At 36.0% G+C, this 27,899-nt stretch overlaps 2 protein-coding genes across 5 annotated transcripts; both read left to right on the top strand.

The window, feature by feature from the left end:
* The first annotated feature begins 728 nt into the window (after positions 1 to 728).
* Positions 729 to 4,140, top strand: LOC108992283. The gene is made up of 6 exons (XM_018966794.2): positions 729 to 1,369; positions 1,784 to 1,946; positions 2,149 to 2,325; positions 2,429 to 2,512; positions 3,138 to 3,219; positions 3,447 to 4,140. Exons 1-6 carry the CDS (start codon positions 1,083 to 1,085, stop codon positions 3,884 to 3,886), a joined length of 1,233 nt encoding a protein of 410 aa, XP_018822339.1. The 5' UTR covers positions 729 to 1,082; the 3' UTR covers positions 3,887 to 4,140.
* A 1,632-nt stretch (positions 4,141 to 5,772) lies between these two features.
* On the top strand, positions 5,773 to 27,232 carry LOC108992280. 4 transcript variants are annotated; one of them, XM_035684446.1, is made up of 18 exons: positions 5,773 to 5,841; positions 5,978 to 6,131; positions 12,615 to 13,166; positions 13,642 to 14,844; positions 14,961 to 15,288; positions 15,910 to 16,165; positions 16,258 to 16,465; positions 16,616 to 16,989; positions 17,109 to 17,654; positions 18,702 to 19,899; positions 20,551 to 20,892; positions 21,409 to 21,646; positions 22,314 to 24,967; positions 25,062 to 25,210; positions 25,371 to 26,016; positions 26,113 to 26,255; positions 26,416 to 26,534; positions 26,653 to 27,232. In XM_035684446.1, the coding sequence occupies exons 2-18, from the start codon at positions 6,021 to 6,023 to the stop codon at positions 26,904 to 26,906; spliced, it is 9,321 nt and encodes a 3,106-aa protein (XP_035540339.1). In that variant the 5' UTR covers positions 5,773 to 5,841; positions 5,978 to 6,020; the 3' UTR covers positions 26,907 to 27,232. The 4 variants fall into 4 exon arrangements, with proteins under 4 accessions (XP_035540339.1, XP_018822336.1, XP_035540341.1 ...); XM_018966791.2 differs by lacking the exon at positions 5,773 to 5,841 and having other exon boundaries at positions 5,883 to 6,131; XM_035684447.1 differs by lacking the exons at positions 5,773 to 5,841; positions 5,978 to 6,131 and adding an exon at positions 11,900 to 12,105.
* The last annotated feature ends 667 nt before the right edge of the window (positions 27,233 to 27,899 follow it).

Below are 27,899 nucleotides of genomic sequence, written 5' to 3'. Positions count from 1 at the left end.
TATGTTAAAATTTAAAAAATATTGATAGTTTTTGTTAGTATGTAGTGTTATTATTATTATTTTTAGATACTGTAGTTACTAATAAATATTGATTTTGATTTTTATATGAAATTATATTAATAAGGTCAAATGAGTTATGTATGTTAATTCACATGAAATTAGTAGAAATGAGTTGTTAAATGGGTTATACAGGTTATACCTCTTTTGGTTGTCAAAATGATTTCAATTCATTTTAAATCAATCATTGAAAAAATCTATTATTTTTTCAAATTTTTATAAAAAGGTTAAACCTTTCTCAACTTATTAGTCTTATTTTATATATTTAAATACATATATTAATCTATTTACAGTCAAACATATCTCAATAAGATTTATAAAATATTACTATTCATGTAATAACTCAAATCATTTAAAATCAGCTCTGCATCCAAACGTAAACAACTTTTCAGAAAAATTACTCTGGATCCTTTGGCTGCCAACTATAATCCACTTTAAAAAATATATATTTACAACGGGTGTAAGATCTCACAAATGATCCATGCGATCTTTGCCTGCAGCAGTTCCATATCTTTTTGGTTCAATACGTGTAACCTTTGTTCTTCACTAGTGTTACCTCGGCCTTTGTTTGCTCCCTCATATTCTTGGCTACACCCTCGATAACTTCTCCTCCCACCAATTGTAAACATCACTATCTAATATCTATTGGTGTTACCTTTCCAAGCCATCAAACGACAAATGTTTCATGAACCTATGACTAGTCTGCCCTTTCCCCTTCGAACCCTCTGTGCTCACCTCTCACGTCCCCATCAATCCCCCAATGAATTATAAGAAACAAGCTCTCCATAACTTTATCTTTGGACTCTTCACCAAGTTTTTTGGTTATTTTTGTATATAATTTGTCTGGGTCTTAACTTTTCCTTTTTCCTTCTGTAGCTTCCCTTTGGTTAATCCTCAAACCTTGCTCTGCTTCGACTTCTTCGTACTTGCAACTAGCAGAGTTATATTCCTCCCCGTAATTTTCTGGGTTTTGTTTCTCTTATTTTTTGAACTTCTTTTCTGATGAATTACTTTGAACTATTTTTATGGCTTTGATCGATGCTTTGTATGATGTTTTGGAAAGACCAACAATGATCGGGCTATGGACAGGAATGATGTTTTTTCTGGGTCCTTTATGTGTAGCCTTTGTTATCGGAGTTATCGTTGGATGGGCATGGAAACCCAAATGGGCAACCATGGAAAGAGAAAATTTAAGCTGTTCTGTTTTAAATGCCTTTGATTTATCATCGTGTTCATCGCCCTCTTTGAACTTGGATAATGGGAAGGATAAGAATCGGTCCTCTGTATGCCCCTCTGAATATGAAGATTACAGGTACTGGGGATTTATTAGCCTCTCTCTCTGTGGCTATTATCGCTTACCATTTCGTTTCTGAGTTCGTTACTACATGTACAGGTTCTTCCTGCTCTTATTGTTCATCAGGTTTTTTTTTTTTTTGATGGAATTGATCGTGTGCGTCGGATTTCTAATTTTATCTTATCACGAAATCCTTAAATTTCTAATGGCTAGTTGAAGATAACACAATTTGTACCGGAATTCCCTTTACGATCATGGAGGCGTTTAGGATTCAAGGTGTTTCATTATATTATTTTTTCAAAGGATTATACGTAATTGTGTTCTTTGTTGTCTGTTTGTGTCTTTGTGTGTGTGTGTGTGAGAGAGAGAGAGAGAGAGAGAGAGAGAGTTTAATTTGAAACAGAATCTCACTGGTTGATTATACTTGTTTAGTATGTCACAGCTACACGAAGAAAAGGCCAATGTAGTGACTGAGGAGGATTTAGAACATTTATGTCAGCTTGTGGAGATGAAAGATGGAGGTCCTCCTTGGATACAAATGATGGATCGTTCATCCCCAAGTATGAGCTATAAAGCATGGCGAAGAGATCCCAAGGTGGGGATATCTTTTGTTTTGTTTAAAAGATTTCCCTAGACCAACTAAGTGGAATGTGAATGAGATTACTTTAACTTGAATATTTGGTCTTGCACTATAGCTACATTAGGTTGTGTCAAAAGCTTCTCTTTCTCCTGTAGAACTATTAATTTTGTCAGTAGACCTTTTGTGTGATTGGTTTTTGTTTTATTGGGGTTGTTAGCAAGGTCCTCCACAATATCGTAGCAGCTCTATCTTTGAGGATGCCACACCAGAGATAGTTAGAGACTTTTTCTGGGATGATGAGTTCCGATCAAATTGGGATGACATGCTTGCATCTTCTACAATTATAGAAGAGTGCCCAATCACTGGAACCATGATAGTGCAATGGATACGGAAGGTGAGACCTCTTAATCATATTGATCAATTGATTTTCAATAGTTTTTTACTGATAGATCTCCTTGATCACGCATGCTTATCTTTGTCAATGATTTGTGGTACAGTTTCCTTTCTTCTGTAAAGACAGGGAATACATAATTGGTCGTAGAATATGGGAATCGGGAAGATCATATTACTGCTTGACCAAGGTATGGGAACGGAACTCTATTTTGAACGTGATATGAATTATGTACAATGATGACAGCAGAAACATGTGTGCTTAAGCAGGAACTGTCCCACTTTTCTCTTAGGGACTCATGTCTTGATTAGGTGGACTTGTATTCAGTTGCTAATATTCTATCCGGGCTTAACCAGGTATCGATATGCCAAGGGATTTATTGTTATGGGATTAGATGGTGCTTGGAATATGCTATTGGGGTGTTATACGAGTGGCAGAATTAGGTTTAAACTATTAATTCATGTGAGAGGATCAATATGAGATATGTCCAAGTATCACCATGGGACAGTTATGGCCTGAGAATGGAAGGAAGGGCAGTTCAGAACCACTTAAATGTAATCTCAATATAGTAGTTTCAGGGTAGAATGACTTCTTGTTTTGACATGGTGTGGAAAATGGAGTGGAAATGAATGAGATGTTGCCAGCAAGAAGAGATGAATGTTTAGATCTTAGAAAGCACTTGAAGCAAAAGAGGAACAAGGAAAAGGGCATGTATTGATATCCAACAAAAATGTTATGTAATTTCCACTTTCACGCTCTCTGTTGATTTGAAATGAAACTAAAAAATTATTGCCGTTTTCCTTTCCATGTCTCAGGGAGTACCTTGTCCTTCTGTCCCAAGGTTTGACAAACCGAGACGCGTTGACCTTTATTACTCAAGTTGGTGCATTCGAGCTGGTAAATCATGTTTCTTTACTCGCACTCAATTGAATAGTTTTTTCTTGGTAATTTAACTCACACACCCAGCTGGATCAGAACCAAATTTGTAACCAATCCCGAGGTTTGAGATACCATGAACACGTCTTTTTTAATTTGTTTTGCATATGCAGTATGAATTCGACGAAATCCTAGACTCGCATGCAGATTTGTTTTTAACCAAGTTGCATTCGAATGTTCTAAAACAGTGGAATCGAAAAGGGGTGATCACCAGCTGACTGCTTGTGAGGTGATGTTGTTTCATTATGAAGATATGGGCATCCCATGGGAAATCGCAAAACTTGGAGTACGGAAAGGAATGTGGGGAACTGTCAAGAAGATTGAGCCTGGTCTACGTGCCTACCAAAAAGCAAGAGCATCAGGTGCACCTCTTTCTCGGCCAGCATTTATGGCCCAGATCAACTCCAAAATAAGTTCAAAGGACCTGAGATCCTTTGGAGAGATTGACAATTTGTCGGAGACGCAGATAGCATCTACATCTGACAAACCATCGGGGAGGAATATATCAAAGCTCCTCATTTTTGGTGGGGCTGTTGTACTTGCTTGTAGTCTTGATCGGGGACTATTGACTAAGACAATTATATTTGGTGTGGCCAGAAGGTTTGCAAATTCAGGAAACGGATCGTAAGTGAAGTTCTATAATCTATACAAGAATGTGAAATGTAACTCATATCTTGTATCCTTCATCCTGATTGAGGGAGACCATCTATCTGAATTCTGTCTGGCAAACACTTCCAGAAAGGATAAAAAGGTTGTATCTTATAGCTCTTTTTTGTTGATATTGGAATATGTGTCTACTTGTATCACTGTATATAGCTAAAAGCAGAAATTTTCCTTGGAATAACAGGCTGCCAATTGTGGCTAGTTATAGGGGTTCATACATATGCCGCTTACAAGTACTTTCATTGCTGTTCATCTTCCTATGAACTTTTTCATCATGCAGCAGTTAAATAAAATTACTAAATTCAACGCAGTATTGGAAGCAACCTGAGGACCATGCTTGTGATTGTCTGGACAGATGGTTCACAGCTTTTTATAGTGTTGTCACAATTGAGTATATAAGTACGAAACTCCTTATTATATATATATATATATTAATATGAGAAGTTGACTGAATTTAATAACAGCAGCTGCTATCACATAAACAGTGCCTGAAGGCATGGCACCCTCGTGAGCTTTCATATTGGGGCATAATGCTTTCATATATATTCTTGTAGATTTCTATCTTCTTGATGTTACATTCGCTAGGGGGTCAGATGCGGGGCGGATAGTTTTTATGCATATCCGCCCCGCCCATGCAGAGTCGGGGTCCCGCTGCCCATTCCTAATTAATGGGACACTCATTTATTATGCATCATTATTAAAAAGTATTAATAGTTTAATTCTTTCTATAGTTATATTAAGTAGTGTATTTTTTTTAATTGTTAAGCAACAATCTCATTATAATATGTCAAAAGACGTACATTTCTCTTATACTAATCATTTTGTATCTTTCTACAGCACATATACATCATCCGTATTCCGTAACAATTAAATACACGACTTCTACCTGTCTTTTTATTTCTATGAACTTCTTTGTGGGATTAGAAACCACGACCTCTCCTTCCCCTTTATTAATTTACACTACTTGGTGTCAATCAATTAATTTCCCTTTATTAAACTACAAATCAACTCATTAGTAAGTCATCGGCTTGCTATCAATCAATGATTTCTTCATAGAGCTAAGATGTTTTAGAATTTTTACAAGATTTTAACGTACGCCATTTTTATAGTGTTTTTTATATATTTAATATTTTATTTATATCATAATTAAGAAGTTAGGTTCGTACGTAAGTGTTTTGTATTTTAAGTTATATTAAAATTATATTACAAATATATGATTATATGGCGTTGATGAAATCTAATACAAATAACAATGTTGCTCAATCTAAATATGCTTACTTCTACTTGGGGTTCAGGAAAGTTCTATACACCACATTTTTATTCTATTTTTATCTCATTAGCTATCATGAGGTGGTATTACCCATCAATCTTTTTTTAAAAAAAAATAAAAAATAAATAAAAGATCATTCAAGAATTATTAAATTGCTACATCTTATATAATAAAATAAAAAATACGATAAGAGTATAGTATGTAGCGTTTACTCATAGCTTAACCAGCTTTGCTATTTGCCTTTTCGATGATTGCACCACTTAAAATTTTATGAGCCATGTTACACTGTGGTCTAGTCTGAGAATGGTTCTCGATAAAGCCATTTGATATTTTTTATTTTTTTTTATACTTTTAAATATTTAAAAAAATTATAATATTATTAAAAAATATTTTCTTAATCACAAAGTAAAAGGAAAAAATTATCGGTGACTTTAGCTTTATTCAAACTTTATTATTCCTCGGCTCCTTTTGAATGCATGGCTTCTTGATTCTCACTTGCCGAGAAAAAGAGAAGTACGGGAAAAGACAGTTTTTTTCTTTACATTTTCCCTCTTCCTAAGGTTTATGAATCATGTTCGTCGTTTGATGATTCTATTGCTTTGTAAAGGCTTTTAAGACAACCACTAGTGTGCTTGTACTCACATTCCCAAGTTGCTTCTCCTTTCATGTTTATTTCCTTCCTGCCCAAGAAATCCCCTTTCCTTTCTCTCCAACATCTTGCTTTTGTGAGTTTTAAAGTTGACTGTGAAACGGGTTTTTTGATATCATCATTGATATTGCATGCAGATGAGAAGAAAATGTGTGTGAAAAAGGAATAGGAATAGTGAAAATGACGAAGGGCGACGGTTCGGAGAAGAGGAGAGGAGTTCCTACAGACCCTGGCTTCACCGATTCTTGGTCCCTTGAAGATATTGAAAACGAAAACCTTTACAAGTACCAGGTTGGCTTTAATCCATACATTTCTGTTTAGTTATTATAATCTCTGGGCAGCTTTGGAATGATTTCTAGCATTTAACACTAAATGAAGTATGGATGAAGAATCTGATGCTTTCGAAAAGTAAAAAAGTAGAAAATTAAAGTTCAAATTTATTACATGATCTAGTCGTGAAATGTGTGCTAATGCAGTTTAGTTATTGTTTGACCCTTCAGTTGAGTTATATCTGGTTTTGCACTAATTTGCTGAGGGCTTTGCAACTCGGATTAGTTGGTACTTTGTTCTCGGGTACCAGTGCCAATAAAATACCGATAAAAAAAAAAAAAAAAGTGCTATTCAGTACTTTGTCATGAAACAAATATCTTATATACGTGTGTTACTGCATATACCCACAAATTTGTGGACCAAAAACTTTCGGTTTGATCCCAGGGTCTATAAATTTTAGATCGGATCGAACTCTTATATATATTTTAAAAATATTTTTAATAATTTAATATATCATTTTTATATAGTAATTATATAAGTTAAGATAAATGATTTGTACAATACTCAAATATATAAGTCCTATGCAAGTTCTTGTAAAAAAGTAGATTACACCTTAAAAAGTGTAAAAAAAAACTATTCTTTATTATTGGGACCTACTTTTTTACAAAAAGTTTGTATGAAACTTGTCTATTTGAGACTTATATCTAACATTACTCTTAATAATAAATCGTAAATCATGTGATAATTTATGTTATTATATGACCCATTTTTTTACAAAAGACTTGTATGAGACTTGTCTATTTGGAGCTTGTATCTAGCATTATTCATAAGTTACTGATGTAATTATCATCTAATTTATTATCATTGACCATATAAAATATAAAATAATATATGCTATCAATTAATAATAAATCGTAAATCATGTGATAATTTATGTCATTATATGTAAATAGTTAATACATCATACATTCATATATACTCTAATATTTACACTTAAATAAAATAATTAGGTATTTGTTTTTTTAAATTTCTAAGTTGCAAGCAAGCATGAATAATCTATGTACAATGAAATTAGTTGATATTCATTAACCATATATAAAATGTATGATATTATTAATAATTATGCATACTAAAGAGTAAAGTCTAACTTAGTAAATAGTAACTATCAACATCATAAATATAATTATAGTAAAATATTTTTTTAATGAGTTAGTTACATAATTTACATTAACAATTCACTTAATTTTAATTTAATAATTTAAATAAATTTTTTTAATTAATTTATTTGAAAAAAAAAGAAAAAAAGAAAAAATTATTGAGCCAGACCAAACGGACCGACCGAATCGATAACTACCAATCCGGTCCGGTCCCTATGGATGTCCGGTCCAGGGGTGATGGACCGTTTTGGTCCATTATTTTCTCCAGACCAAACTGATTTACACCCCTTATTCACAATCATAAAACTACCCAAATTAGATTGTCTTTGAAGCCTACATCTACTGTTAGGGTACGATATTAAAGAAGTTCAATGTTATAGGATGGAGTAGAAATGAGATCAAGCAACATCGGTACCCAAAATCTCATTACACCTAAATCCATGCCCTCTCAAAGATAATCTTTCTCAAAGAGAAACTTATTTATATGCTGTAAATTCCTATTCCTTGTTGGATAAGCTACACCAAATTAGAAACCGTGAATGCTCAGAAAACTTTGTTGGAAAAACTTAACCTTGTGAGTTCAGCCCCTTTCATTCTATAGTAAATTCCATCTATACACGGAAGTATATGCTATACATAGAGTTTAACTAATTCGTAATATTCAACATCTATACATGGTAAGATAATCTGTACAGCTAATATTAACAGTCCTAAATTGTATAAATTCCTAAAATTGTATACGGTAACATCCCCCTCAAATTGATACTGGTAAGTCAACTAGCAACAATTTGCCAACAAGAAATTGATGTCGCTATCGATTCATAGCTTTGGTGAAGACATCAGCCACTTGGAGATTAGAAGAGATGTGAGGAAGAGATATCACCCTGCTTTCCAATGTGTCTCAAATAGAATGACAATCAACCTCAATGTGCTTGGTGCATTCATGGAAAACGGGATTTGTGGCAATTTAAATAGTACTAGTGTTATCAACATGAAGATGGATAGAAGTAGTCTGAGGAAACCTAAGCTCCTCAAGAAGACCGCGTAGCTATACAATTTCAGAATAAGCAGTAGACATAGCACGATACTCGGTCTCAGTAGAGGATTTAGAAACACGATCTTGTTTCTTACATCTCTAAGAAATTAAGGCATCACCTAAAAACATACACTAACCCGTAGTAGATCGATGTGTATCCGGACACCCAGCCTAATCAGCATCACTATAGGCAACGAGTTAAAGAGATGAGCTGGTAGGAAAGAACAACCCACGAGTAGGTGAACCTCGAAGATAATGGATGATGTGTCGAACTGTAACAAGATGGAGATGCCGAAGAGAAGACATAAACTAATTGACCTGATGAATATCATAGGAGATGTCAGGTTGAGTAGTGGTCAAGTAGATAAGACTCCCAACCAGGCGCCGATAAAGAGTAGGATTATCCAGAAGGTCCCCTTCATCTTTACATTTACCTCCATAGTAGTATCAACAGAAAAAATGTCCTCCAAACCAGCCAAAGTGATAAGATCTTGAATATACTTATGCTATTTCATGAAAATACCATTGGCCCGATGATGAACTTCTAATCTATGTGAGCTGACCAAGATTTTTCATATGGAAAGTTGCATGTAACAGCTGCTGAAACTTAGTAATTAAACCACAGTTAGTGCCAGTAATGATAATATCATCCACATAAACTAAGAGAATGACTATACCCGACGCAGACGTAGGGAAGAAGAGAGAAGAATCATACTGACTTTGTGTAAAATTGAAGGAAAGAAGTGTACTGTGAAACTTCTCAAAGCAAGCCCGAGACACTTGCTTGAGCCCATACAGAGAACACCTTAGCTTACAGACATCATGAGGAGAAGAAGTAGTAATATTAGAGGGAAGCTTCATGTAAATCTCTTCCTGAAGATCACCATGAAGAAAGACATTCTTCACATCCATCTGATGTAGTTGCCACGACTATGAAATGACAATAGCTAAGATGGTTCAAATCATGGTCATTTTGGCAACAGGAGCAAATGTCTCCTTATAATCAACCACATATTCCTGCTTGTTACCCAGAGCTATGACCCGAGCTTTGTACCGGTCCAAAGAGCCATCAGAACGAAGTTTTATATAGAAAACCCATTTACTCCTAATAGGTTTGACTGTAGGAGGACAATGAACAATATCTCAAGTGTGATTCTCCTTAAGTGCTTGAAGTTCTGCTTGTATTGCATTTTACCAATACTCATGTTCCATGACTTGTTTGTAGCAAAAGGGAATGGAAATAGTGGATAAAGTAGCGACAAGAGAGACATGAGAGAAGAAACCATACCAATCAGGGGGTTGAGAAGGACAAGTAGACCGGCGAAGAGTGGTGGAAGTAGGAGCAGGATCAAGATCGGAAGGGGGCACATAGGAAGTGGAACCAAACTCATGTCGACTACGTCTTTCATACACAAAACTAGGTTTGAACCTTTCCACAATTATTGGAGAATCAGAAAAACTAGGCAGAAGAGATAAAGATGCAGATAACAGCTCAACATGAGATGGAAAGAAATATTGATTTTCAAGGAAAATCACATTCCTAGAAACCCGTATACGACGAGCATGAGGATCATAACAAACATAACCCTTTTGAGGGATAGTATAACCAAGAGAAATACACTTAACAAACTAAGCAATAAGTTTATATCGTTTATGAGCATGGAGATGCACAAAACAAACACAACCAATTGTACGAAGATCATAATATAAAGGAGAATGACTAAACAACTTAAAGAAAGGAGAAACATGATTTAACGTAGGAGAGGGTAAGCGATTGATCAAATGAACTGAAGTAGAAAGTGCTTCACACCAAAAACGAGGAGGCACATATGATTCAAGTAAAAGAGTTCTTACCACATCAAGAAAGTGACGATTTTTCCTCTCAGCAACACCGTTTTGTTGTGGTGTCGAAGAACAAGAACGTTGAGAGATGATCCATTTGCTTTGAAGAAAGTCCTAAAATTCATTAGATATGTATTCACCGCCAGAATCAAAGCACAAGACCTTGATGCTGTAAGAGAATTAAGTCTCAAGAAGTGCAAGAAAGCACTTAAAGACTCAAAAACTTTCGGCCTTAGCCCAGAGGAAGTAAACCCAAGTAAATCGACTAAAGTCATCAATGAAATTAACAAAGTACTTGTAATGTGCATGAGAAACAACAGTTGCAATCCCCCAAACATCAATATGAATAATATCGAAACATTGTGAGGCATGAGATGCATGATGAGGAAAAGATAGAATTTTACTTTTGCCAAGTTTGCATGATGTACAATCAAAAGAAAGATCAAGAGAAGAACATGCTTTGTTTCCCAATAATATAGAATTAAACAAAGTACAAAATACATCAGAGTTTGGGTGGCCTAGACGTCTATGCCACATCTTATTTCCAAACCAACATCATTACATGTAAAGGAAAGTAAAGGAAAACTAGGAATAATAGTGGAAGGAGAAACGTGAAGAGGAAAGAGTCGTCCCACTTTAGGCCCCTTCGCGATCATCTTTCCTAATGATTGATCCTGCACAACACAATCAGAACAGGAGAAATAGACATTACAATTATTATCAACCAATTGACCAACATAAATAAGATATGTGGAGAGGTCAGGAGACACAAAAACATCAGTTAAGAAAGATGAAAGATCACCAACAGCACTGTTAGGCAGAGAACTGCCATCAGCAATGTTAATTTTCAGATTTCCATCATAATTTTTGACATTCGAAAGAGGAACAACAATATTGGTCATATGGCTAGAGGCTCAGGAGTCAAAATACCATGTCTTAGAAGAAACTTTATGATTACCTGAGAGCCCAAAAGTAGAAAAAACAGAAATGATCATCTGTTGTACTATTTCAGGAGTGAATGTGTTCGGGTTTGATAAGGCTGTAGGAATAGGAATATGAACAACCAGCGAGACAGCAGGCAATGCAACAAAACTAGAGGCACCAGTGGAGACATTATAAGCAGTGACCTGCTTCCTTTCAGGTCAAATGAGACAAGCAAAGATGATATGACCTTGTTTCTTGCAGTAGTTACAGAACTTCTTGGGACAATCCCAGTCAATATGACCAAAAGCTTTACAACTAAAACACTAGATAGCACGCATGTCTCTATCCTTATTCCTCCCCTATGCTGCATAAGCCACATAAACATTAGTACATTAGCCCAATGTTTCATGGCAGCCTGAGTTACAATACGTTGCTCCTCACGAAGAAAATCACTCAAACAGGCATCCAGAGATGATACAGGATGATGATTCATCAGATTAGAATGTGCACTTTCAAAATCAGAACGGAGCGTCATCAAGAATTGATCTCTCTTGCTTATTTCATGCACTGCTTAAATGAGAGAGTTGCAACGGAAATATTAGCATAAACAATATTTGAATAATCAACTTAAAGATTTTAAAAATTAGAAAAATATTCCTTAATAGAAAAAGTCCCAGTTTCTGCGCCGAAAAGAGCCAAAAAAACACAAAAAACCGAAAAGAACCAAAAAGCACAAGAAACCGACAATAATTCCCAGTGGCTGCGCCGAGCAGCACAAAAAACTCCAAAAACCAACTCAGACAGCTCCAAAATCGCAAGAAGCACTCAGATGGCGCCGAAAATTCACAAGAAAGCCTCAGAAGGTGCCGAAAGTGACCAGAAAGATGACACCGAGAATCATACGAAAGGCCAACCCGAGAAAGGAAAAAAAAAAAATCGTAGATGGCAGTAAAACTATGAACCTGCTCTTGATACCATGTCAAATTGCTAAGAAACCGAGAATGCTCAGAGAACTTTGTTGGAAAAACTTAACCCTGTGAGTTCAGCCCCTTTCATTGTATCGTAAATTCCATCTATACATGGAAGTATATGCTATACACGGAGTCTAACTGATTCCTAATATTCAACATCGTAAGATAATCTGTACAGCTAATATTAAGAGAGTTCTAAATTGTATAAATTCCTAAAATTGTATACGGTAACAGTTCATTCTTTTACTCTAGTTCTCATATAAAAGGAAAGTCAATTTAGAGATGAATTTAAATAGGAATTTGAGTCAAGGTTCAACAGCTTGGATTGCGCCAAGCGTAACACCATAGAATCTCCAAGGGCGTCTCCTCCATAGTTGAACCTGAGCAGAGGAATTGATTTAGTCGACATATCTGCCGAATACCCCATGTTAGCAAAGTAGTTGATCGATATTGATAATCAATCAGAGTTTTCTTGGAAAATATAGTAGAATTGGATTATTGGGATGAGCTTTTTGACGTCCAAGAAGTTTGTTTGGCACTCTATTTTGATTGAATTCTTGTTTCATAATTACAGGTGGAAAAGATTCCACAATCCTTTGAATCAGTTGGCCAGTATTTTGGGTCATATGTTTACCCCTTACTGGAAGAAACTCGTGCACAACTTCATTCGAGTATGAAGACTATTTCAAGAGCCCCTTTTGCTAAAGTAATTGCATTTTCTGAATCTAAGGCATATGGAACAAAATTGTATGACGTTGAGGTTGATGAATGGAGAAACAAAGTCACTGTTCGTGGCCAGGAGCCTTACAAGACATTGCCCGGAGATGTATTTGTTTTAGCAGATGCCAAACCCGAGGATGTTTCTGATTTGCAAAGAATAGGAAGGCAATGGGCTTTTGTAGCTGTCACCAAAATTCCAGAGGATGTGCATGAGGATGATAGCCCATCAACCAGATTTAAAGTCAAAGTACTGGCACTGGAAGACATTGAAGTTGACGCTGGGAACCATAAATCTTGGTTTGTGATTTTCTTGATAAATACAATCCCTAACAAGAGAATATGGAAAGCATTGCACATGCCGGGAAATCTACAGATTATCAAGAAAGTTTTGTGCACTAATTCTTTGGTAAGTAATTTTGGGATGAATTTTGTAGTTATAATAATTCTGAGTAAGGCATACATCCTAACGTAACATGGAAATCTCCAATTATTATGAAGTGGACATTCAGTGAAAGTGGACTTAATAAATGTACAGCATGGATCAGCACTGTTTTTATAATCTGAGACAAAATGTTTTACTTTTGAAGTAATATAAATAGAAAAACTTGATACCACAACTTTTTACGATTGCCGTCCCCTAAAGCTGTTGGGAAAGTATGGTTTGAGTTTTTACGATGGGAGTTTGATATTAAATGTGGAGTTTTCCTGAAAGTTAAACTGATAGAAAATGGTGAGTTTAATATGTTAATCATTATTTATAATGCCTTGCTTACTGAATTCTAGTATTTCCTTGCTTTTGGTTTTCTGAATTTATTTGTCTTACTGAGAATTGCTGTTGATTCTTGGTTCGATTATTTTCCCTCTCTGATGTTGCAAAACAGATTGAGGAAGATTGTGATCTCTGCTCTGCAGAGAGTGATGGCAGCTGGCATGAGAAATTTGGGACCAGTATAAATTCTAAACTGAATGAACCCCAAACCCAGACATTTCTGGCATGTCTTCGTAAGATGCATTGCAGCCACAAGACGGAAGTGGAACTTATATGGGGCCCGCCCGGTACAGGGAAAACAAAACTCATTAGTAATCTGCTCTTATCCTTTTTTAGAATGGGATATAGAACTCTTACCTGTGCCCCAACAGAAGTTGCAATTACAAGAGTGGCCTCGGGCATAACAGAGTTGGTGAAAGAATCGCTTGAAACTGACGGTTCGTTTTGCTCATTGGGAGATATTCTTTTGTTTGGGAATAAGGAGCGACTCAAACTTGGTTTAGACATTGAAGAGATATATTTAGATCATCGGGTCCAAAGGCTTACAGAATGCTTGGGACATCGGACTGGTTGGAGGCATTGTTTTGATTCAATGATTGATCTTCTTGAGGATTGTGTTTCTCAGTATCACATGCTCTTGGAAAATGAATCTAAAATAGAGAGAGAAAAGAGCAAAGAAAAAGAGATCAAAGAGGAAAGCTGGGAGGAAACTGATGCTAGCAACGAGAAGTACAAGTCATTTCTTGATTTTGTGAGAAAAAGATTCGTTTCTATTTCATCACCACTCAAAAATTGTTTTCTAGTCTTCTGTACACATTTACCCAAAAGTTACACTCAAAGCAATTTCCAAAACATGATTTCTCTAATTGGCCTACTTGAGTCTTTTGAAACCTTACTGTTTCAAGATAGTGTGGAGTCTGAAGTGCTGGAGGAGCTTTTTTCTTGTTTAGAAGTAGTTGGAGATACTTTGCAGCCACTTATGGATATACCCTTCCAGTTGCAAGCAAGGAGAAGAGAATGCCTTTCTGTTCTAAAAACTCTTCAGGGTTCATTTAATGAACTTGAGCTTCCAATGGGTATGAACAAAGAATCAGTAATGGATTTTTGTCTTCAAGCGGCTTCCTTACTTTTATGCACTGCTTCAAGTTCTTACAAACTGCATTCGGTTGCAATGAAACCACTGAGCATTCTGGTTATTGATGAAGCTGCACAATTAAAGGAGTGTGAGTCAGCCATACCCCTTCAACTTCCAGGTTTAAGACGTGCTATTCTGGTTGGGGATGAGTGCCAACTACCAGCAATGGTTGAAAGCAATGTGTGTAAATCCTATTTGGTTGTCTTACTTAGTGCTCCCTTTGTTGGAATTTGACTTTTCCCCCTTTTTTTTTTTTTTTTCCTCTTGCTTAATGTCATTTTAAAATCTACTTATAGATTTCTAGCGAAGCTGGCTTTGGGAGGAGTCTATTTGAGAGAATGATCTTACTGGGTCACTCGAAGCATCTTCTTAATATACAGTATCGAATGCATCCGTCTATAAGTTCTTTCCCAAATTTGAAATCTTATTGCAACCGGATCTTAGATGCTCCGAATGTTAAAAGAAAAGGCTATGAAAAGCACTACCTTCCAGGTCGAATGTTCGGTACATATTCTTTTATAAATATAGTAGATGGAAGAGAAGAACAAGGTGATGTTGGGTATGGTTGGAGAAACCTGGTCGAAGTTGCTGTTGTCATGAAAATATTGCACAATTTATACAAAGGTGACTACATTTGAAGTCTAGTGTTCTTTTGACCATATCAAGATATTCTTTGATTCTGACATCTAGTCTAATCAGTTTCTATTCAGCTTCTGGGTTATTTCACATTTGGCTTTATCTTTTATAGAGAAAGATGTCTAATCCTATAGCAAGGTTATATTTGTAGATGCAGCACATCTAAGTCATTAATTTGATTTCTGTATAAGTTGATTTGTTTGATCTCTAATTCCTTAGATAAAATAAAAAGGTGGAAGTTGATGAGGTTTGTCAAAGTGACTGAATGTTTTAGCCTTTATTGCACTGTAACGAATGGGAAACTTTTACACTCTGAAGTAGGATATTTTTTAGACATTATCTTATGAGTCCTGGAAAATTTAATCAAGTCCGAAAGAAGAAAACATAAATTTGATAAATTATTTAAAATACTGTAAAATGCATGTTTCTGTAACTAAGAATTGTCACATTGTATCTTTATCCTTCCATGTGGTCTACTTTCTAGAACTCTTGATAATGGAACTTCTTCCCTAAGATAAACCGGTAGTTAAACGTCCTGGTTTCACCTATAATTAACTTCTGTTTTTGATATATTTTTTTCTTTGTTTTTGGATTTTGCTTTGAGAAAAGCTTGGGTTGGTTCAAGACAGAAGCTCTGTATTGGTGTAATATCTCCTTATGCAGCTCAAGTAGTTGCAATTCAGGACAGACTTAGCAGGAAGTATGTTAATACTGATGGGTTCGCAGTGAAGGTGAAGTCAGTTGATGGGTTCCAGGGTGGGGAGGAGGACATAATAATAATATCAACTGTGAGATCTAATAGGTATGCATCAATTGGGTTCTTATCGAATCCTCAGAGAACGAATGTTGCTCTTACCAGGGCGAGGTAAGATATTGTAAACTCTTCTCGAAAGTTTACTTTTGTTTCCATATTCACATGTATGGTGAAAATATCAGTTTCCCCATAATTCCTTTCAGGCACTGTCTATGGATCTTGGGAAATGAAGGTAATAGTGACTCTATCTGGGAAGACTTAGTCCTTGATGCTAAGAAACGTCAGTGTTTCTTTAATGCTGATGAAGACGAGGATTTACGCAAAGCACTTTTAGATGTGAAGAGAGAGTTTGAACAATTTGATGATTTGCTGAATGGAGATAGCATACTTTTCAGAAGTGCTAGGTGGAAGGTATTTGACATTCAATAGTTATGCTTTCATTACAAACTATACTCCTTTTTTCAATTCTGACTAGTGCCAGTGTTGACACTCTTTCATGATTGGGTCATGTAGCTTTTCTTATTAAATTTTATTTATTCTTTCTTTTCCCCTTTCCAACAGGTTCTTTTCAGTGATAATTTTCTGAAATCATTTAAAAAATTGAAGTCTGTAACGAGAAAAAACTTGGTTATAGGACTTCTGCATAAACTTTCCCAGGGCTGGAGACCCAAAAAGGGAAGGTCAGATCCAGTTTGTGGAAGTTCTTCACAGATCATAAAGCAATTTAAGGTTGAAGATCTTTATATTGTTTGTGCAAATGACATCAGAATGGAATGGAGTGACGAAGTAAAGGAACTGATGTACTATCAAGTTTTGAAGGTCTGGGATATATTACCTGCAGAGGAAATTCCAAAATTAATCAAACGGCTTGATAGCATGTTTGGGAAATATACAGATGACTTTATTAATCGCTGCAAAGAGAAATGTCTTGAGAGGTATGTATGCTCATTTGCATTTTAGAAAATCTTTAAAGATATTGCTAAATTTGCAAGAATAACATTGTTATATATTGACTTTTGAAGCGGTTTAACTTTTTTTGGTTATTTTTGCTTAGGGATTTGGAAGTTCCAAAGAGTTGGTCAAGCTCTTTTGATATTGTACGGATTAGGAATGTTGCTGATAGTGAAAATGAGAGTGATTTAGTTGGTTGCGCTTCTGATGGTAGAAGTTACGTTGAGAATGCAAAGGTTAGTGAGAGTTGGATGCTGATGAAATTCTACTCTTTCTCATTTGGTGTAGTGGGTCAGTTGCTTTCAAACAAGGATAGTGGTGAATTGGATCTTCCATTTGAAGTAACTGACCAAGAGCAGGAGATAATCATTTTCCCTAGAAGTGCTTTTATACTTGCACGGTCAGGTACTGGGAAAACCACTGTTTTGATTAGGAAGTTATTAGAGAAAGAAAAGGTGTTCCAGATGGCAACAGAATTATTTTACGGTGTGGAGAGCGATAACCTTGTGCATAGCCCAGAGAATGAGGTTGAGGAGACATTGGTGGAAACGAAGAGAACTCTATTGCACCAGCTTTTTGTGACAGTGAGCCATAAACTGTGTTATGCTGTCAAACTACAGGTCACACAACACGTTTCTCAGTTGAAAAGGTGCATAGTTTACTTGATAGTACTCTCACGTGAATTCATGAGACACTAGTTCCATTGAGTTTGGGGAAGTTTAGTTTTTTTGGATCTCTTAGCTTGATTTTTATTAGAAACTATGAAACTCAGTTTTCACAGTATTTGATGGTGTTTTGAGTAATTTCTAAAGGAACTTGTGCTTGGATGCATATAAATCTCAATAAACCATGGATCCCTTCCAGTTTTTTTTTTTTTGGCTGGCTGATTTATGTTAAAATGTTGTTCATAAGTTAAATTCAAGCTAAACTTTCATACCAAATTTCATGTACATCTTATGTTGTTTACTTCTTGACTTTATACAAGTATATATACTGGATTTATTCTTTGATTTAGTACAACTTTGAATACTGGATGTAATTTCTTGATAAAAAAAATGTTATATATATTGGATGTAACTATACAACATCTTATTATTCTTTTTATTTTTTATTTTTTATTTTTTTTATCTATGTTGTAGTGTTTCTCCATATAATTTTTAGCTTTCAAATCTGTGGGAATTGGGTATTAGGCTTATAACTTCTAAGTCTTTTATTTTGTTAGTACAAAACAAGGGGGATATATTATAACTTCTAACATCTTGGGGACAAATAGAATTTGCACCCTTGAACTATCATGGGTTTTGCATTTTGCACCCCAAACTATGAAAACCGACTCATTACACCCTCAAGCTACCAAATATTGACACTTCACACTGTTTTTTAATTGATAGATAAAAGGGAAGTAATCGGTGAAGTGGCACAATCTTGATAATTAGATCTTAAGAAATAGTGAGAAGTATTAAGTTTTCATAGTTTGAGGGTGCAATATGTCAGTGTTGGTAATTTGGGGAACAAAGTGTAAAAATCTTGGTGGTTTGAGCATGCAAAGGGTATCGATCCCAATATTTAGTTTCTGGCTAAAAAATTCAGCTCGTCTTACAACAAAACATCCTGTGAATAAGCACTATTTGTTTTTGGCAATAAAGTTGTTCAAGGATTTCACTATGAGCCTTTTATGACTTTTTTTTTTTTGTAGCTCTGTCTGTGATGGTGATTGCTCTAAAGGTACCAGTTCAAATGATATTGATGATTTTGACGATGCAGTTCAATTCAAGGACATCCCAGATTCTTTTGTTGGTGTTCCTACCATGTCCTATCCTCTTGTGATAACATTTCATAAATTTCTGATGATGCTTGATGGAACTGTGGGCAATTCCTACTTTGAAAGATTCCATGAAGTGAGAAAACTTAATCCTGGTCGAGTTGGTGGTAGATCAGTTGCGTTAGAGACCTTTATAAAGTTGAAGGAAGTTAATTATGAGAGGTTTAGTTTATCATACTGGCCCCATTTCAATGCCAAGCTAATTACAAAGCTTGACTCTTCCAGAGTTTTCACTGAGATTATTTCTCATATAAAAGGTGGCCCACAAGCTGTAGAGGAAGGTGATGGTAAGCTCAGTCGTGACGATTATCTTTTACTATCAAATAGCCGTGTTTCCAGTTTAAGTAGACAGGAGAGAGAAATAATATATGAGCTCTTTCAAAATTATGAAAAGATGAAGAAAAAAAATGGTGAGTTTGATCTAGCTGATCTTGTGATAGATCTACATCGTCGTTTGAGAATTGGAAGCTACAATGGTGATAAAATTGATTTTGTATACATAGATGAGGTTCAGGATCTTACATTGAGCCAAATTGCGTTATTCAAATATATCTGCAAAAATGTTGAAGAAGGTTTTGTTTTCTCCGGTGATACAGCACAAACTATTTCAAGGGGAATTGATTTTAGGTTCCAGGATATACGATCTCTATTCTACAAGAAGTTTCTACTGGAATCAAAAAGCAGTGGTCATAATAAAAGAGAAGAAAAAGGAATAATGTCAAATATTTTCCATCTGAGCCAGAACTTCCGTACTCATGATGGGGTTCTCAAACTAGCACACAGTGTTATTGAACTTCTATATCATTTCTTTCCTCAATCGATTGATGTTTTGGAGCCTGAGAATAGTCTTGTGTATGGAGAAGCTCCGATTTTGCTTGAATCAGGGAGCAATGAAAATGCAATCATCACTATTTTTGGAAATAATGGAAATAGTGGAGCAAGTATTGTTGGCTTTGGTGCGGAGCAGGTAATATTGGTACGGGATGATTCTGCTCGGAAGGAAGTTGCCAAATATGTTGGGAAGCAAGCTCTTGTTCTAACTATTGTGGAGTGTAAGGGCCTTGAGTTTCAGGTGGTTATTGTGCATGTTTATTTATTTGATTTATTGGTTTACATTGAGTTGATTAGCATTGGGAGTTTCATTAGCCTATTTTATTGTTGAATTCTCAATGAATAAAGCTATTGCTTTGAAATAACCTTTTTAATATATGATTGGACTTTTATTGTAGGTCTTATGCAGAGACAGAGATATCGTTTGGATGTTGAGATGAAATGAAATGAGAAATCTGTGAATAGTAGTGAAATAGTTTGAGTTAAGATGTTTTATGAGATTTGGAAAAGGAGAGAGAAAAACTTGAAGAAAAATATTATAAAGTTAAAATATTATTAAAATATAATTTTTTAATATAATTTTTGTTTTGAGATTTAAAAAAGTTGATTTTTTTTTTTGAAAATTTGAGGAAATTGTAATGATTAGATGAAAAAGTTGAAGATTTTAAATTGAAAAATATTTATATTTAAGTAATATTTAGAATTTGGATCAAATGATATTAGTTCACCTCAACATCCAAACGGAGCAAAATCTTAAAATGCATATTTCTGTGCATCATGTCTACATATTAAAAATTGTCACGTCACATGTTTAAGCTAGGGTCCATTTTCTTAAACAGTAATGAGCCATATTTTCCTGGTTTTTGGTGATTCTTATGTTGTCCTTGCGCAGGATGTATTGTTGTACAACTTTTTTGGCTCATCACCTTTGGAAAATAAATGGAGGGTAATATATGAATATATGAAGGAATACGATTTGCTCGACTCAACTTCACCTAGCACCTTTTCCACCAAACACAATGTCTTGTGCTCAGAACTAAAGCAACTTTATGTAGCTGTCACACGAACAAGGCAGAGATTGTGGATTTGTGAGAGTACAGAGGAGTTCTGCAAACCTATGTTTGAATATTGGAAGAAAAAGTGTCTTGTCCAAGTCAGACAACTGGACGATTCACTTGCTCAGGCAATGCAAGTTGCTAGCAGTTCAGAGGAGTGGAGGTCAAGGGGCATGAAGGTTATCACTCCACTGTTTATGAATATATTTTGCTCCTATTGTGACTCAAAAACCTAAGGTTATTTCATAGGAAAAATCATGATGAAGGAACTATCAGACTGTTTATTTTTATAGTTTCATAGACGTAATTTTTTCCCAAACTAACTCTACTACTCCTACCGGTACTTTATATTATGTCATTGTTTTTGGCCCTCTATTATTAAAAGTTCTTCTGCTCCGATTGTGACTGGAAAACCTTAGGTTATTGCATGGAGAATATCATGGTGAAGGAATGATCAGAATATTCGTTTGTGGTAGTATCATAGGCTTTGATTGTTACCCAAATTAATAGCTAGGCAATGATGAAGATGATACGGTCATTGTTATTGAGTTCTGCTATGGAAATTATTACTTTTATCTTGCAATTGTAATACTTGTGAATGAGGGCATGGAGGATCTATTGACACCTTATTTTTTTTTTCTTTTCTGCAAACATAATTACCTCTCTATGGATATCTAATTCTTTTATCTGTACAGCTATATCATGATTGTAACTATGAAAGAGCAACAATGTGCTTTGAAAGAGCCGGAGATACTTATTGGGAAAGAAGATCTAAGGCTGCTGGCCATAGAGCCAAGGCTGACCGAACGCGGCATTTGAATCCTGAAGCAGCAAATGTTATACTTAGGGAAGCAGCTGATATATTTGAAGCAATAGGGATGTGTGATTCTGCTGCCCGTTGTTTTTGTGAGTTGGGGCAGTATGAAAGAGCAGGTATACATTGGATTCTATGAAACTCATCAAATATAACCTACCATGTGCTTGTGGTGTTTGGGTTCTAGTCTTGCTGTTAATTTTTTTTGCAATGTATAATGCATCTTAAAACCTCAATCTGTCTTAGAGTTGAATTAGAACCTTTTCTGTTATTGGAAGCTTTTGACATTATAGAAATAATTCCGAGCAAAGTCATTGTCTAGTGGAATGGTAAAGTCTCAAACTGTCAAGTGCCAGTTCACATTTGAGTTTGGAGAGGGGCCCGCCCTTAGTGGAAAAAACACTGAAAGTAGAACCATATCCAAACTACTCTCAGGACCACCCCACTTTGGTGGAATCAACATTGGGTAGTGACCATTTTAAAAGATTTGAGGGAGAATGTAAGAGGCCAAAATGTGCTCCACAAGTATTCCTTTTTACTGTTTACTTTGTCATCTTTTCCATTGCAACTGTGTTCTTCATGGAATTGTTGATATAAGTACTTATATCACAAACCCTGTCATGTGAGGGTTGGAATTCCTTTTATTTAATCTCTGAATTTTTGGCCATAAATTTCTGCACATGAATGAAGCTGAAACATTAACTTGAGCACCAAAAAAAACTTGAGAGTGGTTTGGTTTTAATGAGATTTTTTGTTTTTGACTTGGCAAACATCCAACTGTTGCAGGCAGGCTTTATTTAGAAAATTGTGGGGAGTCAAAGCTGGAAAAGGCTGGGGAATGCTTTTCTCTTGCTGGATGTTATGAACTTGCAGCTGATGTTTATGCTAGGGGCTATTTTTTCCCAGAATGTTTAAAAGTTTGCGCCAAGGGAAAATTATTTGACAAGGGTTTCGAGTACATTCGGTATTGGAAACAAGATGCAACTATAGACGTTGTGGTTAGAAGAGGAAAAGTAAAAGGAGAAATTGAACAAGAATTTCTAGAGGGTTGTGCTCTTCATTATTATGAGGTTAAAGATCACAGATCTATGATGGGGTTTGTTAAAGGTTTTCATTCCATAGAATTGATGCGCAAGTTTTTGAAGCCTCTGGGTTGCATTGATGAGCTTTTGTTGTTGGAAGAAGAATTGGGCAACTTCTTAGAGGCTGCAAACATTGCGAAGCTAAGAGGGGAGATTCTAAAAGCTTCTGATCTCCTTGGGAAGGCTGGGAATTTCAAAGAAGCATCCAGGCTAATTCTCCTCTTTGTGTTGTCTAGCTCATTATGGACAGCTGGAAGTAAAGGCTGGCCTTTAAAGCAGTTTACAGAGAAGCAAGAGCTTTTGGCAAAAGCAAAGTCATTTGCTAAGAATGAGTCCAACAACTTCTATGCTTGTGTTTGTACAGAGGCTGATGTTTTATCAAACGAGAAGACTAGTGTGTCCGTCATGAAAAATTCTTTGAATTCTTCTCAGAGACATAGGAGTGCTTGTGGTGAAATAATATCTGCTCGAAAAATCATAGATGCTCATCTTCATACAAACTCGTCAAAGTATATGTGGGAAGATTATTTTGTTTTTGATCGAATAAAGCATTCGGATCAGATGATCTCTGGAAATCAGATTTCTGTAGAAACACTTGTTCACTTTTGGAATTTTTGGAAAGATCATGTTGTGAACATTTTCAAGTATCTCAGAAGTCTTGAAACCCAAGATTTATATGGAGATTTCTTTTTGAATTACATGGGAGTGTGGAGACAGTACCATGAACTTAACACAATCTATCTTTTGCTCAACCCTGGTGCTGATTGGGTGAGAGATAATCGATTCCTTCATCGGAATGGAAAGTTGGTTTCTATTGATGTTCGCCATTTAGCTTCGACTGCTCGAAGTTACTGGTCTTCAGAAATACTTTCTGTTGGCCTGCAGGTTTTGGAGAATCTTGAAGCTCTTTATAATCTCTCATTAAAGAATAACCTCTCCATGTTCTGCCAAAGTAGATCACTTACTCATATATTTGAGGTTGCAAAGTCTCTTTTGGAATCCAAATATCTGGATTGTGGGTCCCAAGATGCCAAGGCATTACAGAGATTTGTCAAATTTTCTGCTGAATCTTTCTTTGGCTATGTATTTCATCTAGATTGGCGAAAATCATTGGCAGAGAACATGTTTTCTCTGAGAGGGAGTGAAATTTCTAAGAACTTACTACAGCAAGTGATATTGGAAAACATCAGCACGAGGGGTAAGCTAACTTACGGGAAAATTGGAAGAGTCGTGATGATAATTCTTGGATTGGGTAAGCTAAACAATGATTTGAATGAGAAGATTTTAAAATTGTTTGATGGTATAGATGAGAACCCACCCTGGAAAATATTCATTCAGAATCTATGTGGGAATGTTGATATTTCATTTCCACACGCTACTGTGCCTGACAATATCAGTAAATCTCCAAGAGAGTGGTCCCTTCTATTCAGGCTTCATGAAGCTTTGAAGGATACCTATAATGCCAACTGGATGAAAGAAAATGACTATATATCTCCTGGTTGTTTCGTGTATCTTCTTGAGCGCCTATTGATCTTGGCATCCTCCTTCCATGGTTACTTCATCACTTCGAAGTCTTCTTTTGTTGAATGGTTTATCTACAAAGAGGTAGATAACAGCCCAAATTCCACTTTTGTTTCTGAAGTGCAACCTTTCCTAGGAGGAATCTACGAGTCAATTATCAATTTTGTTCGGCAGCTTCTTTGTAATAAGACGGATACACTTGAATGGATCAGAAGGTCTAATATATATGCGAGGGATTACTATCCGCTGCTGGTGTTCAGATTGGTTGCTATAATATGTTTGGTTTATCTGAACTCTGGGAGCTTTTTGGATTCACTTTCTGAATTGCTTGGTAGGAGCTATATCACTGAGCAACTTCCGTCCGAATTTTATGATGTCCTTAGGAGAAGACGGAAACATTTACATATGAATGTAAATGTGCTTGCTGAAGCATTTAAGAAGGTCCACAATCCTCTTGTAATTGTGAGTTTGGGAAAGAATTGTTCGCAATTTTTATGTCCAGATGCCATTTTTGTTGATATGACGGCAAAGCAGTCCTGGGAGGACATGTTGAGAGTCCTGCGTCTTCAGGCAGTCGAAGCCTCTCGAGGTCAAATTGGAGCTATTGAAGTGGGTGCAATTAATTCTTGTGGTGAAGTTCTTTCATTAGACAGTTATGACCACGGGGGCTATAAGCTCGCACCTTCAAACTTGGCAGTTCAGGGTGATTTGAACAACATAATTGGAATCAAGCTACCAATTAATTATGGTTATGTTTGGGATAGATTCAAAGCTTCGAAGCCACAGGAGATTGGTGGAGATCCAAGGTGCATGTTGAAAAATGACCAAGCAATGAAGGTAACACTTATTTTACATTGTATTTAAACTTTGGCAGAAAGCATATGCCGATGAGCACCATACTGAATTTTCTTTTTCCTTTTGAAAAATTTAGGTAAACGTGGGGGAATGTATTCACCTTTTAAGTATTATTATGCATGAATGCCGTCAGATGAATATTTACCACAAACGTGAAAACTTATTGAAGGAAGTAGCTGGCATGCTCAAGGAACTGAATCTACTCTGTGTTGCATTGGATGCAAGGTGAGCATATATTGAATTAAACATGCCCTGCCTTCTTATGCTTTGTTCTAAGGGGTCGTTTTCTTTGATCTTATGACAAAATCTTCAAATGGCTTTATTGAGTTAGACATGCCATGCCTTGCTGACTTGCTTCCCCCTTTCCTCTACATTACCTTATCAGGGAACCGCAACCTGGGCACAATATTTCAACGATTGGCGAACTTTCCAAGAGATTACAGTCAAGAAGACAACATGTCAAGCCTTTCCTGAATCAGCTTTTCTTGCAACTTGGCATGATACATCCGGTGGAGACATTGCTTGATAGGAGCAACATCACTGAGCAACTTTCATCCGAATTTTATGATGTCTTTAGGAGAGGAGGGCAACATTTACATATGAATGTAATTGTGCTTTCTGAAGCATTTAAGAAGGTCCACAATCCTCTTGTAATTGTGAGTTTGGGAAAGAATTGTTTGCAATTTTTCTGTCTAGATGCCATTTTTGTTGATATGACGGCAAAGCAGTCCTGGGAGGACATGTTGAGAGTCCTGTGTCTTCGGACAATTGAAGCCTCTCGAGGTCAAATTGGAGCTATCGAAGTGGGTGCAACTAATGCTTGTGGTGAAGTTCTTTCATTAGACAGTTATGACCAAGGGGGATATACGCTTGCATCTTCAAACTTGGCAGTTCAGGGTGATTTGAACAACATAATTGGAATCAAGCTACCAGTTAATTATAGTTACTTTTGGGATATATTTGAAGCTTTGAAGCGACTGGAGATTGGTGGAGATCCAAGGTGCATGATGGAAAATGACCAAGCAATGAAGGTAACACACTTATTTTACATTGTATTTAACCTTTAGCAGAAAGCATATGCCGATGAGCACCATACTGAATTTTCTTTTTCCTTGGGAAAAATTTAGGTAAACCTGGGGGAATTTATTCACCTTTTAAGTATAATTATGCGTGAATGCCGTCGGATGAATATTTACCATGAACATGAGAACTTATTGAAGGAAGTAGCTGGCATGCTCAAGGAACTAAATCTACTTTCTGTTGATGCGAGGTATGCATATATTGAATTAGACATGCCCTGCCTTCTTATGCTTTGGTCAAAGGGGTCGTTTTCTTTGATCTTATGCGAAATCTTCAAATGGCTTTATGAGTTAGACATGCCATGCCTTGCTGACTTGCTTTTCCCCCTTTCCTCTACATTACCTTATCAGGGAACCCCGACCTGGGAGCAATATTTCAACAATTGGCGAACTTTACAAGAGATTACAGTCAAGAAGACAACATGTCGAACCTTTCCTGAATCAGAACCAAATTTGTAACCAATCCCGAGGTTTGAGATACTGTGAACATGTGTTTTTTAATTTGTTTTGCATTATGAATTCAACGAAATCCTAGACTCGCATGCAGATTTGTTTTAACCAAGTTGCATTCTAATGTATCTAAAACAGTGGAACAACATCACCTCACAAAGATCAACTCCAAAATAAGTTCAAAGGACCTGAGATCCTTTGGAGGGATTGAAAATTTGTCGGAGACGCAGATAGCATCTACATCTGACATACCATCGGGGAGGAATATATCGAAGCTTCTCATTTTTGGTGGGGCTGCTGCTGTACTTGCTTGTAGTCTTGATTGGGGACTATTGACTAAGGCAATTATATTTGGTGTCCAGAAGGTTTGCAAATTCAGGAAACGACCGTAAGTGAAGTTCTATAATCTATACAAGAATGTGAAATGTAACTCATATCTTGTATCTTTCATCCTGATTGAGGGAGACCATCTATCAGAATTCTGTCTGGCAAACACTTCCAGAAAGGATAAAAAGGTTGTATCTTATAGCTCTTTTTTTGTTGTACTTGTTTATATTGGAATATGTGGCTACTTGTATCACTGTATATAGCTAAAAACAGGCTGCCAATTGTGGTTAGTTAGGGGTTCATACATATGCTGCTTACAAGTACTTTCATTGCTGCTCATCTTCCTATGAACTTTTTCATCACGCAGTAGTGAAATAAAAGTTATACCATGTTGCACAAAATGCTTTCTACTATCTTAACTTGAAGGGGATCTCTTAAAATTACTAAATTCAACGCAGTATTGGAAGCAACCTGAGGACCATGCTTGTGATTGTCTGGACAGATGGTTCACAGCTTTTTATAGTGTTGTCACAATTGAGTATATAAGTACGAAACTCCTTATTATATATATATATTAATATGAGCAGCTATATCTCTATCTCAAATCTTGCTTTCCTCATCTTGAGTGATGACTGAATTTAATAACAGCAACTGCTGTCACATAAATAGTGCCTGGAGGCATTGCACCCTCGAGAGCTTTCATATATATATATATATACTCTTAATAGTAATGGTGATGGATTTGTTCTTGAAGAAACTTCAGAAGAATCTTCTAATGAAGAATCCTCTGAAGACGAGGATATTGATCTTATTGAAAAGAATTTTCAAAACCTGGAAATTGCCAGATTCTCCTCAAAAGGACCCAAACCAATGAGTCTGACGAAAAATTGGTATTCCAGACCTACACCTCCTGATTTACAGTTTGAAGAAAAAGTTTTTCAAAACCAATCTTCTTACTCTGCTGACAAGGTTTATGAATGGAATATTGATGGATTCTCTGAACAAGAAATCATCAATACCATGAGTAAAATGTCAATGGTTGCCAATGCTTATATCAA

This window comes from Juglans regia, chromosome 13 (genome assembly GCF_001411555.2).
Source record: "Juglans regia cultivar Chandler chromosome 13, Walnut 2.0, whole genome shotgun sequence".
Taxonomy (NCBI): Eukaryota; Viridiplantae; Streptophyta; class Magnoliopsida; order Fagales; family Juglandaceae; genus Juglans; species Juglans regia.
The sequence above is the reverse complement of the archived record's forward strand: the minus strand, read 5'-3'. Positions and strand labels throughout refer to the sequence as shown.

Excerpts from the sequence above, each read along its gene's own strand:
- LOC108992280 (XM_035684446.1), top strand. The coding sequence starts at position 6,021 with ATGACGAAGGGCGACGGTTCGGAGAAGAGGAGAGGAGTTCCTACAGAC. Across the intron at positions 15,289-15,909 it reads ATTGCACAATTTATACAAAG|CTTGGGTTGGTTCAAGACAG; the intron begins GTGACTACATTT and ends CTTTGAGAAAAG. Across the intron at positions 16,166-16,257 it reads GTTGCTCTTACCAGGGCGAG|GCACTGTCTATGGATCTTGG; the intron begins GTAAGATATTGT and ends AATTCCTTTCAG.
- LOC108992283 (XM_018966794.2), top strand. The coding sequence starts at position 1,083 with ATGGCTTTGATCGATGCTTTGTATGATGTTTTGGAAAGACCAACAATG. Across the intron at positions 1,947-2,148 it reads CATGGCGAAGAGATCCCAAG|CAAGGTCCTCCACAATATCG; the intron begins GTGGGGATATCT and ends TGGGGTTGTTAG. Across the intron at positions 2,513-3,137 it reads CATATTACTGCTTGACCAAG|GGAGTACCTTGTCCTTCTGT; the intron begins GTATGGGAACGG and ends TCCATGTCTCAG.